This window comes from Antechinus flavipes, chromosome 1, assembly GCF_016432865.1.
Source record: "Antechinus flavipes isolate AdamAnt ecotype Samford, QLD, Australia chromosome 1, AdamAnt_v2, whole genome shotgun sequence".
Classification (NCBI taxonomy): Eukaryota; Metazoa; Chordata; class Mammalia; order Dasyuromorphia; family Dasyuridae; genus Antechinus; species Antechinus flavipes.
Genome location: NC_067398.1, coordinates 176,237,101 through 176,251,414, shown reverse-complemented (window position 1 = coordinate 176,251,414; position 14,314 = coordinate 176,237,101). Strand labels below are relative to the sequence as shown.

General features: G+C 31.4%; 1 protein-coding gene across 14 annotated transcripts in view; it reads left to right on the top strand.

Annotated features, from left to right (window-relative positions):
- LOC127559433 (uncharacterized) overlaps positions 1 to 14,314 on the top strand; it is a 164,396-nt gene that overhangs the window by 87,272 nt on the left and 62,810 nt on the right. For 10 of the 14 annotated variants that reach the window (XM_051993288.1, XM_051993257.1, XM_051993213.1 and 7 more), the window contains 3 exons: positions 811 to 917; positions 12,823 to 12,915; positions 13,082 to 13,399. In XM_051993288.1, the coding sequence (XP_051849248.1) occupies positions 811 to 917; positions 12,823 to 12,915; positions 13,082 to 13,361 (480 nt within the window). In that variant the 3' untranslated portion in view covers positions 13,362 to 13,399. Of the gene's footprint in view, positions 1 to 810; positions 918 to 11,832; positions 11,891 to 12,822; positions 12,916 to 13,081; positions 13,400 to 14,314 lie in introns of those variants that run through there. The other 4 variants (XM_051993303.1, XM_051993296.1, XM_051993318.1 and 1 more) reach the window with 3 other exon arrangements.

Sequence of the window (14,314 nt, the reverse complement as noted above, 5' to 3'; positions counted from 1 at the left end):
CTAGCACAGAGCTCAGCATATAGTAGACAGTAAATGTGCATTCATTGACTAGTTCTAACTCTTATCACTGGGTAACTAGAGAAACAATGACTTGTCTTAACACAGTGTTTTCTCAACGTACTTTGCATTCTGAGAGAAAGAATGTGAAACCCAGTAGTTCTCCCATTTTTAGTTTCATGTCCCTCAAAGTCATAACTGGGTTAAAATATGTTTAATCTAAGTGAACATTTAGAAGGCTTGGTCAATTAGACCAACCTTGTTTACACAGTCAGGATCCTAAATTTTGAAATCAAAGTTTTATCCACATAAAAACTGAAATATTTCATTTCCCAGTTCCTTCTGGGTATGACATCTTGGAGTAAGGTCAAAGCATTATTATTTCATTTTTTTCTTCCTATTAAAAGAATAATTCACAGCTTCTTCTGCGCCACTACACAAAGCCTTTTGCTTTTAAATTACCTATTTATTTTAACGGTACTCCATACTCAGAATAGGGGTATGTGACAGCTCAGCAAAGGCACCAAGAAAGATGAGAATTTAGTCTAAGTGTCCTTTTAAGTAGTCTCTACTCCAAGTCACATTTTAAAAAACCATTAAAAAGCTCTTTGTCTACACTATGGTATGTAAGAATGAAACCAACTAGTTAATGCTTGACTGACATGCATGTTTCTGTCATGGAATATTATATGCAAGGAATGGAAAAAAAAAGAAAGATTTCCCTATAAAGTTTCTTGGGACTTCAAAAATGAAAAATTTTCTTTTTTACAATAAACAACTTTTTCTAACACCATTTAAAATTGTGCATTTCAGAGGAGAAGATGGCTAGTGACTTATCTTCTAGAGAAAAATGACAGAAATGACTATTTGGAATTATTCCTGGAATTAGACCAGCATGAGGTCCCTTCTGCCAATCTAAGGTAAAACTGCTGAAAGGCAAGAAATCCAAAGTGATGTATGTCCAACTGACTATGTTGACAGTCTCTGGTCTAGCAAAAATTCCAATTGCCCAAAGCCAAAAGAATCAGAGAATGTGTAAACCTGGGGATGTCATGACTTTGAGAAACACAGTAAACACCAATTCCTTTATAAGGGGTAGTTAGTCAAGGGATCCAGAAATAATGTCTAAACTTCTGACCTTTTATGCGTCCCCACATAATAGACAGAAATTATTGATAACTGAAGGTATAATTGTAAGACCTCTGTCCTACTGCAATATTTCCTTGGTTATTATAATGAAAAAGTAAAATAAGATTGCAAAGGATTTATTTAATATATAACCCAATGTCCCCTAAGAAATGTTAATGAATTACTTGCTCCTTTTCTATTGATTAACATTATTTATCTGTGGAAATCTTGCTGCTTTTAGGACAGATTTTATAAAGGTCATTTTTGAACAGTAAGATTATGTTCAGTCAAAAAATTCATATTAAAATATACTATTAAATTCTTCAAATGCATCTTCATGGCAGCAGAAAATACACTGAAACATGAGGTATAATCTTGTCTGCCTATGATTGCTTGAGGTTACATAAATTATGCATATCCTCTGGTCTTTAGATAAGTCTGATCTTTCAAAGATTAATTAATATGTAATAACTTTCACTAATTGTCTTTGAGGTTTAAAAAAATTTATGTTGTTTACAACAGTGTTCAGAAAAAAAGACAAGATAATAATAGGCAATGATTATTTAGTAAACTAAATAACAGAATATTTCTAATAAAATAAAGGTATTATTACGTATTTACATAATACTAATTATTTGGCTTGCTAATTTTTGAAGAGAAAGAACTATAACTTAAATGTATATTGATCTTTTGAGACTTTGAAGTTTTTCATAACAATAAGACTACTAAATACAGTGCCTAATAGTGCCTTATGCAGAATAGGTGTTTAGTAAATATTTGGTTTGTGAATGAAAAAGTGAATTTCCTTTAGTTATAGGCTTTTTTATATCAAGAATTGAGAGTAAATAAAATTCTATGTAGTATACAAACTAATCAAAGTCATTTTTCTAGTTTTCTGTGTCTCCATTTGATAATTAAGCCATAGTTAAAAGGTTTTTTTTTGATATCTCTACTTTTATTCATTTTAAGCCTTCTTAATAGAAAAGACCATGATGTAGAAGCAGTAGCAGAACTGACTCTAGTCAATGATTATATTTGATCTAAGTAACTTTAGTCTAGCCACTCAGTTTCCTCATTCTCATTTATGAAAAGAGAGCTGGACTAAATTAATTTTCTATGATTGTGAAATGTTTCAATTTTTTGTTTCTTTTATGATACTGAACTATTTTGACCCCTTGTTTTCAGAACTCATGAAGCTATATTATCTAGTAGAAAAACAAAAAAATATATAGTAGAAAAAAAATAGAGTTAGAATCAGAGAATCTGGCTTGCTTCCTGGATCGCTAGTCACCTCGTATCCCTCTGACTCTTGTCAAGTTATGACCTCTTTGGGACTGTTTGCTCATCTATAAAATGAAAGGTTTGGAATGGATGATAGGTAATGTGTTTTTGAGTTCTAACTATAAAATGCTCAGAGTCATAATTTCATATTAATAAACATATTACGTATCACATATGTTCAAAGTAGTGCGTTAGGCATTGGAGAAGACAGAAGCTAAGTAATATATGATCCCTTTCTTCCTAGAATATATAATGTAAATCTAGCATGACAATAAAACACATAAAAAATTACATGAATGAACAAAAATAAAAATAAAAAATAACATGAATGAAAAGTATAAGGACAAGTATAAAGAATAAATAATAATGCACTTGAGACTAAAATAAAATATAACCTTGTTATAACATAGATGTTACATAGATTTGAATACAGGAATAGGTCTTATTGCTGTTGTTCAGTCGTGTCCCATTCTTTGTGATACCATATAGGGCAAAGAAAACTGGAGCAACGTGCCTTTTCCTTCTTTGGTCTAAATATGTCCTACTAAACATAACAATGACATAAGAAAAAAAACTTAAGAGAAAAATAGCTAATAAAATAGATATTATTAGTTCTTTCCCCATGATATAGTGCAAAAGATTTGGATACATATTCCTCTGAGACCTTGGATGAGTCACAATCCCATTTATGAGCTGGAAAAATGAAGCTATTGTTCTAAATTAGGGGTTCTTAACTATACATAGGTTCCTACTCGGATGTCCATAGAGAAGATTTTTGTGAACGTCAATGGGAAAAAAATCTTCATTTTTAATAATCTCTCTCACTGAAATTTGGCATTTCCTTCAATTATAAATGTACACAACAAATCACTATAGTACACAAAGAAGTTAATGACAAGGAGGGTTAGAAAGCTATTCTAGATTATCTGTAAAGACTCTTCTGCCCCTAAACCCTATATCAAATGTCATGAAGAACCATCCTTTGATGAAAAACACCTTGATTCTATTATTTCCGTTATATTTAGATCATTTGTATTACTGAAATGTTAGCTAATTATTCAGAGTGAATGGAGTCCACCACAGTGGGATTTGTTGCTTTGTAGATTGTAAAAAGAAAACCATCAATTTAGATTTGTAAATCATAATTTGAAGTTTTGGATTCTACCCAAAGAAGCAAAATAAAGTGGACTATCACAAGTCTGATCAATGCAGGCAGCCTTGGCTATGTAGTGTAATGGCTAGATCTGTAGAACTTGGAGTTTACATCCCAATTCAAACACTAATTCTGTGTTACTGGGCAAATCACTTAATCTTTCTGTGCCTCAATTTACTCATCTGTGGAAAGGGATAATAATAGAACCTTCTTCACAGAGATGTAAAGAACAAAAGAATTTACTACTTTAAAAGTGCTTTTCAAATCTTAAGCACTACGTAAATGCTATCTATTATTCTTATTATTCTCTCAATGGTCTAGGTGATTGCTAAACTCTCTATTTAATTTTGACTGTGTAAAGATCAGCTTCTATATCCACACAGAGAATTTATATAAAATCCCTCAAATGTTAATCAATTTTATTTTAGTAGTATAATCTCTTTTTTTATTATAGCTTTTTGTTTACAAAATATATGCATGGGTAATTTTTCAGCATTGATAATTGCAAAACCTTTTGTTCCAATTTTTCCCCTCCTTCCCCTCCCCCCTCCCCCAAATGGCAGGTTGACCAATACATGTAAAATATGTTAAAGTATAAGTTAAATACAATATATTGTACATGTCCATATAGTTATTTTGCTGTACAAAAAGAACTGGACTCTGAAATATTGTACAATTAGCCTGTGAAGGAAATCAAAAAGGATTAGGAATTCTATGTAGTGGTTCATAGTCATCTCCCAGAGTTCTTTCTCTGAGTATAGCTGGTTCAATTCATTACTGCTCTATTGGAACTGATTTGATTCATCATATTGTTGAAGAGGGCCACGTCCATCAGAATTGATCATTATATAGTATTATGTAATAATACTATATATTAGTATATAGTACTAATTATATAGTAATTATATAGATTATATAGGATCTCCTGGTCCTGGTCATTTCACTCAGCATCAGTTCATGTAAGTCTCTCCAGGCCTTTCTGAAATCATCCTGTTGGTCATTTTCTTACCGAACAATAATATTCCATAATATTCATATAACACCATTTATTCAGCCATTCTCCAATTGATGGTCATTCACTCAGTTTCCAGTTTCTGGCCACTATAAAGAGGTTAGCAGTATAATCTCAACAGCTGAGATTTTTTTGATTTCAAAACATAATCTTGTTTTTGCCAGGAAGTTTGGCAGCTAATACAAACCATAATACTAATAATAGAATGAATTACTTCTATTGGAATTGTTTTAGGAAAATTCTGAAGATCAGCTACCAGGATAAGATACCAAACACTAAGATCCTTTCTCAAATTAAACTGCCAAGCATTCCAACTTTACTGCAGAGAGCACAACTCCATCGGAATGGCCACATTGTTCAAATGTTAAATGTACGCTTGCCAAAAAAATTTATTTTATGGAGAATTCACACAGAACAAGTGTTCACAAGAACAAGTGGTCAGAAAGAGGGATACAAGGACATTCTCAAAGTATTTTTAAAGAACTTTAGAGTTAATTGTATGAAATTGGAGGCACTGGCACACGACCACCCAGCATGGGGTGCCCTCATCAGAGAAGGTGCTGTATTTTATGAGAAAAGTAGAATTGAATTAGCCCGAAAGAAAACATGAGATGTACAAAATTAGAGAAGCCGCCCAAATGCTGATAGAAACCATTTGTGTCCAATCCGTGGCAGAGCATTCTGAACTAGTATTCATCTGATCAGCCACAGTCAGATACACTACAACTTGACTCTAACGTAGTGATGTCATGACAATAACGAACCAACTGATAAAAATATTTACATTTACTTTTGGAGCATTTTTACGTACATGATCTCAATTAAGCTTCATAATAACCCTATGAAGCAAATAAAATAAGGATTATTGCCACTTTGCAGATAAGCAACTGAGTCTCAGAAAATAGTATCAATACTGAAAGAATTAATGTTTTAGAATTGAAAAAGATGTTATTACATTATTTTTATTCTGAAACTTGTTGTAGAATCTTTTAAAGAATGTATTATTGTTAGAAAGTAACCCCAAAATACAATTACTAGTTTTGAGATATTTATCTGTCTGCTTATTTATTGTTAGATGTATATGTAGAAAGAGATATAGATTTATGTATGTGTGTGTATGTGTGTATGAAAAAGGGTTTCATGGAAATCCTGCCTTCCTATCCAAAATACAGATAATTAAGTTCTTCATTTGTTAAATAAAGAGGTGAACTATATGGTCTCCAATAACCTCTTTAGCTCTAAAAAGTCAACAAATGAAACTCAATGCTAAGGTATTCAACAATCTATTCCTTCTGTGAAATATCCATCAACTTCCCATAACTGATTATCATTAATTAGATTATATTTGAAAATATTTTTATAATCTTATCATTAATTAGATTATATTTGAAAATATTTTTATAATTTTATTTATAATTATGCAAATAATGTTATTCTGAATACCTATACTATATCATTACTCCTTCCAACCATGATGCCATCATATTAGGAATTGCAATGTAGAAAATATTTTAACTTTTAAAATTGAAAGTTAAAAGTTTTTGGTTTAGGGAGCATTTGTACTTTCCCTATTAATGTTTTCTTTTTCAAGAGGGAAAAATATAGAAACTGAATTTGAATTGGAGTAAAGGCCAGGCTGGATTTCATCGTAGATACTACCTATATCATATCTTATTAGAGTTAGTGTTTTTAGTTTTTATAAGTTACTCTTCAACCCACATTCTGAGCTCTCCTTTAAGCATGTTATTCTAATGCAAGGCATACCAGAAATATATTAATTCCATAGCAATCCATTTAATTAAGATGGGGAGGAGACATAGAAAAATAAAGAAATATAAAACATTCTCTGTATCCCCAAAAAAGGATGCAAATGTCCTATAATTCTAGGGGAGTTAAAATTGAATCTCCTTGTAATTCATCTAACTCTTTAGTTTAGCAGAAAGACAGTAACTGTTCAGCTCACAGTGCATGTGGTAAACATAGCTCCACTGTCTTCTTGAATTTTTTTTCCAGAAGTTTTCTCTAATACAATACTCTCAGTTTATAGATGAGGAAACAGGCTATGAAAAGTTTAGCCTTTTCTAAGGCTAAATCTAAGATCACAAACGTATTAAGTGGTGAAGCTGGGATTTGAATCATTATCACTCCAAATCAAGTGATTGATCCATTATGCCACATTGCACTAAAATATTACCCTGTTTCAACAATCATAAGACAAAATAAAGACTAAAGTTTAAAAAATAAAAGATCCGCATAGATCAGGAGAGGCAAAGTTGAGATAAATGAGGGAGTGGCTGAAAGCTCTTGCCTCAGCTTTGGAACCATCATGTCCATAAAGAATATCAGTATTCAAGATACCATGTTCATGTCACATTCCCATACTATCCTTAGCTATCCTATTATGGAATACAGTGTGGTATGGTATTTTCAACATGCTGGCTCAGATGCTATGGGTTCAAAACCCATTCCTGATGCTTACCACCTATGTGATCCATCAAGAAATTTTATTTTCCTGGGCCTCACGTACACAATGAAAAGGTTAGACTATATCACCTCTGAGGTCTTTTCCAGCTCCTAATCTATGGTTTCAGCTTTTTTTAAGTCTTATTCATCCTTCAAAATACAAATTAAATGTTCTCTCTTCCAAGAAGCCTTTCTGTAATCCCTCTTACTGAAATGTTTTCTCCCTTGTGGAGTTCATGGAATTTTATGACCTTCTCACATTCTAAATTTGTATAATATAATAATTTGTATACACATTTACTTTATTATACAATTTTTAAGAGTTGGACTCAATTCTTATTTCTCTTTGAATCTCTCATAAATTTAATGTTTATCACATGAAAGCATGATATATAGATTATAAATTCATTTTTCTCAATTTTACTTTTCGTGATCTACATGGACCTCCTTTATTTTTTAAATTTACTCTTTATTTTGACTTATGATGATTGTTAAAATAGCATAATATTTTAGTGCACAGTGGCATAATGGATCAAGCACTTGGTTTGGAATAAGAACTTCATATCCTGACTTTGTCATTTACCACTTTTGTGATCTTAGATTGATCACTAAGCTTCCCATAGCCTCTGTTTCCTCATCTATAAAATGAGGATATTGGAATAGATGACTATCTTGCTCTAAATTTATAATACTATGGTTTGTTCCAGGAAAAGATACTCAATAGAGGGCTATTTTTTGAAGGTAACAGGAATTTAGCTGACAACGTGAGTAATGGGTAAGCATCATTATGAATCAGGTGTGTCCATCCCACCTTCAAGATATTCATTGGAGTGAGATGCTTAATTCCACTTAACAAGACAAAAGCAGAATATATACTAATTTAGACTTTTACATTGTTTTGAATTTATTTTTATTTAGTGATGCCCTCAAAGTTACATGTTTGATAGATGATCAGTTCTGGTAAAGGTGACATTTGCCTTTGGTTCCCTAACATGTGCCAAAGCAATTTCCTAGGAGTCTATGTCCTGAGCTTGTGTCAACCTCTAACGTATATCCATGGATAAAGACAACAGTCTAATTGAACCATTTCTGTTTTTCATACTTCTTTCTGGTGCACTATGTTCTTTATCCTTCAATCTCTGTTTTGGGTTTTGGAATCTTTGTTTCTGGTATTTTAATCAGTGAGGAGCCAAGGTAACATTTCCCTTCCCTACTACTGGGATTGAGATGTTTTGGCCTTTTAATTGTTCATGGGCTTATTTGTGGGATGGTTGCCTTTTTTTATCTCATATGGGGGCAGGACTATTTCAGGCACATGTCATACTGTGACATAACCAAAAGTTATTCACAAGACAGATACATTTCTTTTACTTGATGAGAAGCAATGGTAGAGGAAGGCAGATATCTCCCAAAGGAAGATTTGCTTTCCTATCAGACATAGCAAAACTCTGAAAGTGCAATGTTAGAATTTTTTATATAAAAGTATTTATAGAAATTTTAAAAAGGGCTTTTTGAAAAAGTGTTCACCTGAACACATTTTCCAAATCTTCCATGACTCAAGTTAATTCACTAACTGCCTTTTAGATCTAATATAGTACAGCATATAGACTTCTCTAGGAAACCTGAAGCAGGCTTAGAATCCCAGTTAACTGACCAGGGCGCCATGGTAGGCTCTGTTCTGTAATTAATGCTGATGTTGTTAAGAGAACTCCCTTTATGCCTTGATCAAGCTCAGCAGAGAACTGTATTTACATATAAGTGTTTCACTTACACACTCTAAATTATTTTGGAGGATATCTGTAGTCCTTCCACCACTGGGGTCAAAGACTACCATTATATAATTAAATGGAAGTATCCTGAAAGTGTAAAGAACTGATCCCCTTATTCTGCATTTTCAAAATCCAGTTTTAGTTCCAACCTAATCAACTTGGCAATGGAAGGATGTGTTATCTTTTCAAATAAAGCATTATTCTTTAGTGAAAAAATTATAATGTGATTGGTTTCTACTTGCTTTACACTTCAAATCCATGTTGTAAAGAAATTCTGGGTATCAAATAGAATAAATTCTTCTACCTACATTACCTATATTACAAAGTTAGTTGGGCAGTCATAGACTCTTTGAGGCCAAAAGATTTAATCTAGTTAATTTTTGTTAAATAAATTACCAATTGGTATTTTAGTGACCTAGACAAATTATTGCAATTAATTTAATCAGTAACTATTCTATTTAAAGAAAGATCTATTCAGTTTGTAAAATATCTTAAAATCACCTATATCTCTCTTTCTTGCTGAGAAATGCACAAAATTTATTTGTACAAAGAAATGAATTTTAATATTATACTTTCTGCTGTGGGGTTTAGAATTGACTTCATATCATTAAAATGCATGAATGAATTAGTATATTTATTTGCATGTATGATATATCTGTATTTCAAAGCAAAAATTTCAAAGGGCTACCAAATATATGTATGTAAAATTTGTATTTGCCTCCTAGTAATGTTCATTCACTACACAGATCAGTGTTTATAAGGAAAAATTGGACAGTTGCAATACACCATCACCTCATTTCCATAGGCATATCTGCATGCAGGCTTATTTATGCAAATTTCACAAGTGTATATGACATAGACATTTTAAAATCTGACAATAAATAGGTAAGATCAAATTCTGCCCACAGGTGGGCTAATGAAGTGATAATAAGAAATATTTTCCTATAGCAACACTTTTTGGCACATGGTTAAGGACCATTTTTGAGAAGTTATGTTACACACATTTCATTTCATAATCTGTATCAATTTAGAGTCAATAATTAGTATAAAAATGAATTGGAAATGGTGCCAGAGGTCACATTTCAATGGAAATGCCATTTTGGACACTTAGAAAAAGTAACTTCTTCATTTACATGCAAGATAGTTTGCATTTTCACTTCCATTTTTTCAGGTTACAGCTTTAGTCTTCCTTTTTTGAAAATAGTTTTTAATCATGATTTAAACATGTGAGGATCGGGTCCCACTTTGATATGTATGTCTGAAACCCAGAGAAGTTAATGGGGGTTATGAATGCCTACTGAGGGGAGAATACACCCATAACCTCCAAAACAAATTTAGAACAATTTAAAATGCCCTGGAGTAATAAAGAGCTAGTTTAAGGGGTCAATGAGAGGGTAAATATATGTTTTAAAGATTATTTTTGTGAAAACTCTTGTGGCTCACAGGCCCAAGGGAGGAACAGATGGGTGTGAACAGAGAAAAGGATAAAATAACAATTATGCCCAGGGTAAAAGTGTAAATTACAGTGTTCCTTGGCAGAGATCATGTGCACGGCAACATTTTTTTATGATTGTTATTTATATTTCTAAAGTGCTGTATAACCACTGTTTATCCCTCAGAATGTCCTTGCCAAGTACACATTTCCCACCAAGCAGTTTCAACTGACAGCCACCAGAAAAGAAATTAATCATTCAGTTTCTAGTGTCTAATATTTTAGATCAACCATTCTACTTTCAGTATGCCCTTGTGCAAATGAGGAAACTGAGCAAGCTAACTGAGGTTAAGAACTTTCCAAAAATCCCTGAGTGGCAGAGCACAGATTAAATTTCACAGGGTATCAATCTGTTGTGCAAATTACTGAGCCATGGCATGTACCATGGTTGTCATGTGTACCATGCCCCTCAGCCTTCTTCTACCTGGTCTCTTCTCTTTAGGGTAGTCAGTGTTATCTACCTTTTTTTAAAAAACCTTTTCAAAGTCAAATATTTTAAGATGGCAGAAGTTAGGCTTGGCATATACTGAGTGGTGTGAATAATAATTGGAGAAATGGTTTAGGGACCCAGGAAACAACCTATGAGAATGGGGAAGATTGAAGGAATAGGATGAAGGAGATGAAGGGAGATGAGAATAATGGAAGAACGAACCCAAGCATGCAGCTGATGACTCTTAGATCTCCTACATTCTGGTTTCAGTTCTTTTATTTTAGGATCAATTTTTGTTTGGTCTCTTTACACCTATCTGATATATGTATAGTATATAAAAATGTTTTAAAGTTTTTTTTTTTATCTGATTCTTGTCCCACAGAAGAAAAAGTTGAGGCAGGTAATAGATTATATGATTTTATTGAGGGATTTTAGTATACAGCTGAATTTGGAAAGAATAGAATTAAAAATGGTGAATAAGCACAAAAGGAAGATTTGTGTAATGCATTCCTGCAAAGTTCCAGATACATACCAGAATTTGACTATTTAAATATAACAGCAACCTCATAATTTATTGCAGCAAAATGCAGCTCCACCAAGAGTCTCTTTTCATTGTGAATTGTACTATACATGATAAGTGATCTAAAAGTGAAAAGAGAGTCTCTTGGGAGTTGAAAAAGAATCAAAATCTACTTTAAAATAATGGAAAACATCACAAAATTGATAAAATTTGGGAAAGATGATGCAATGTTTTGGTTCATTTATTATTTTAGGAATAAAAATTAACTATTTTCAAGTGATTTTTGTTATTTGGGACAATGATAATAAAGGATCTTTTCCTTTCTCAACCCAATGAAGTTGTATTCTTACTTCCTGTTTGTCTTGACTAGGATAAATTTTAAAACAGATATCTTTGATTAACATCAGCAATCTATTTTAAATAGTAATTCACCTGACTCTTAGATGCCTATAATGGACTTTCTCGATCCCCTCTTTCAGATTATGTTTAAAGGATGCACACTAAATTTAAGCTCAGTCTATTTACATTAGCTTTATATAAAGTACAATGTGGTTTTGATGGACCTACAATTGAAATTGAATTTCTAGGGGGCACTCAGTTCTGCAGTCCATATTCCAAAATAGGAGAAGATGGAAACTAAAGAAGGTAAGTGGTGAATTAACCTCTGGAGAATTATGTGTTTATAGAACTGATTGAAAGGAAAAGCATAGGGGGTTCAGGAGTAATGGCAATATGGTGTTAAATCATACTATATAAAAGATGAAGGTGCTGTGATCTGGAAATTTGTAGAAGTGATGATATTTAATATCTGAACCCTTAGGCTTTTTTATTTGTACATTCTTAACAAGACGTTTTGAATTATAGAAAAATTATGCTGGCTCTTTTCTAGTAATCAGGACAGCCCACAATTTAGAAAGACAAAAGAAAAGAGTAGCAACTAATTGTTTAACTGTTTCCATCTTTCTCCTGTTTTATCTCGTTGTAATGCCACATGGAGCTTTCACAAATAAACCATGATTTTAGGAATCACTTTCATCTTAATTAGAAATTTTGTATATTTGTGATACCTTGTTGGTTTTCCAACATTTATTTTGGATTCAAGAAGGTTGGAGACAACATCTACATCCTTATGTTTGTATGTCTATTTCAAAAGAAACCAAATATATAGAAAAGTTATTAATTCTTGGGGATAATATTCTGGTATTAACTTACCTTTATATGATTTTTTCTTATTTTACTTTTTTATTAAACCTTATCTGAATGTATCATAAATTTTATTTTTCATTTTTGATTATTGTTCTAGATATGGGGGAATATCATACTGGTTTATATTGTGTATGTATATGATATATATTCTATTTATATAATATATATATTCTCTTGAGACATTTAAAAAATAAAATAAGATTGGGATATTTACTGTGAAAAATATCATCAATTATCTTCACCATTTATTATAACTTTAAAATAAATTACTATATTTTGTAATTTTCTTTTAAATAAGTAAAACATTTTAAAAAGGTTATCTACAATAAAACTTAATTTGAACTATTTCATATTTTTGTCTTTTTGTCCAGATTTACAAATGGGATTTTTTGTAAAATGAAGAAAATTCAAATTAAGGGACAAAAAAGAATGGAAAACAAAATAAACATTGAGCATCAGAAAAGGTGATTTTCTCAGAAATTTATATAGTTCCTATTAATTTTTCATTAAATGTGGTTCATGACTACCAACCCAAATTCACAACATATATATTTATATATTTTAAACTAACCCTTTTGATTTGCTCTTTCTATTTGCTCTCATTATCATTTTTTTTCACCTTGTCTTCAGACTGCTGAATCCTCATTCTTCAAAATGTAACTCAAGTGCCATCCCTTTTTTGATTCAACAAAGATTTTTCTTTTGGACTTCATATGGGACTTCATTTTGCACTTGTCTAATGCATATATTATTGTGTACTGCAGTTGTTTATGTATGTATTCTTTCACTTTGCTACATTGTAAGCTCCATGAGGGCAGAGAATATGCCATATTTAAATTTTGTATCTACACTAGTAGCAAGTATAGAATTTTGCACAAGGTACCTGCTTAATAAATATCTGATAAATTGAACTGAATAAAATAATTCAAAAACAACTATAGATTATCACCATGCCATTTAGTAGAATTCTTTAAAAAAATCTTTTGAATTATTTTTATCTTCTTATAAATTTAAAATGCTATTATTGGTACATTTAAATTTTTCCTTAGATAAGTTTTAAACAGGGATTCTGTTAGTTATTTACTTCAATGTTTCAAGAATATGTATAAACCAATCACAAATACTGATTTTTTTTTTAAATCTGTGACTGAAAAATTCCATTATCTTAAAGTCAGTCTGGTGATGAGCCTCCACAAACTGGCCAAACTGATTGTGAGAAGATAAATACTGTCTGTCAATGGGTCTATATTCTAGACTGGTGTAAGTACACCCTGTCAGTATCTGTGTTCTACCAACCTGACCTTTGAGAATCCAGGGTCATTTCTATGCCATAATGAGTCAGATGTTAGTGAAAGAAAATCTATACTGACAGGTGGAATATTTAGTCAATTAAAATAATCTTGTAGAATTCCCTACAAGTCAAATTAAAATTAGACTTATTAAATTAAAATATAATTTTTTTGTCCAAATATATACTTTTAAATTAAAATACTTTGGCCTACTCATATCTATAAAATAAGTGATACTATTTAATTTTTAAGACATTGTCCAAAACAAGTATAAATTTGAAACAGATTCTTTTTATATACAATATTATTTTTTATCTGAAAATTCAGTTCTAATTAAAATTAGGTAAATTATTTGCTACTTGAGTAAATTTATGGCCTCATCAACGTGAATTCTTCTAACACCAGTTCAAAAAATTTTTGATTTTCTCAGGAATTTATATAGAAGTTTCTATTAATTTTTCATTAAATGTGATTCATGACTACCTACACAAATTCACAGCATATATATATATACATATATATGTATATATGTACATACACACACATATATATACATACATACATATATACATAC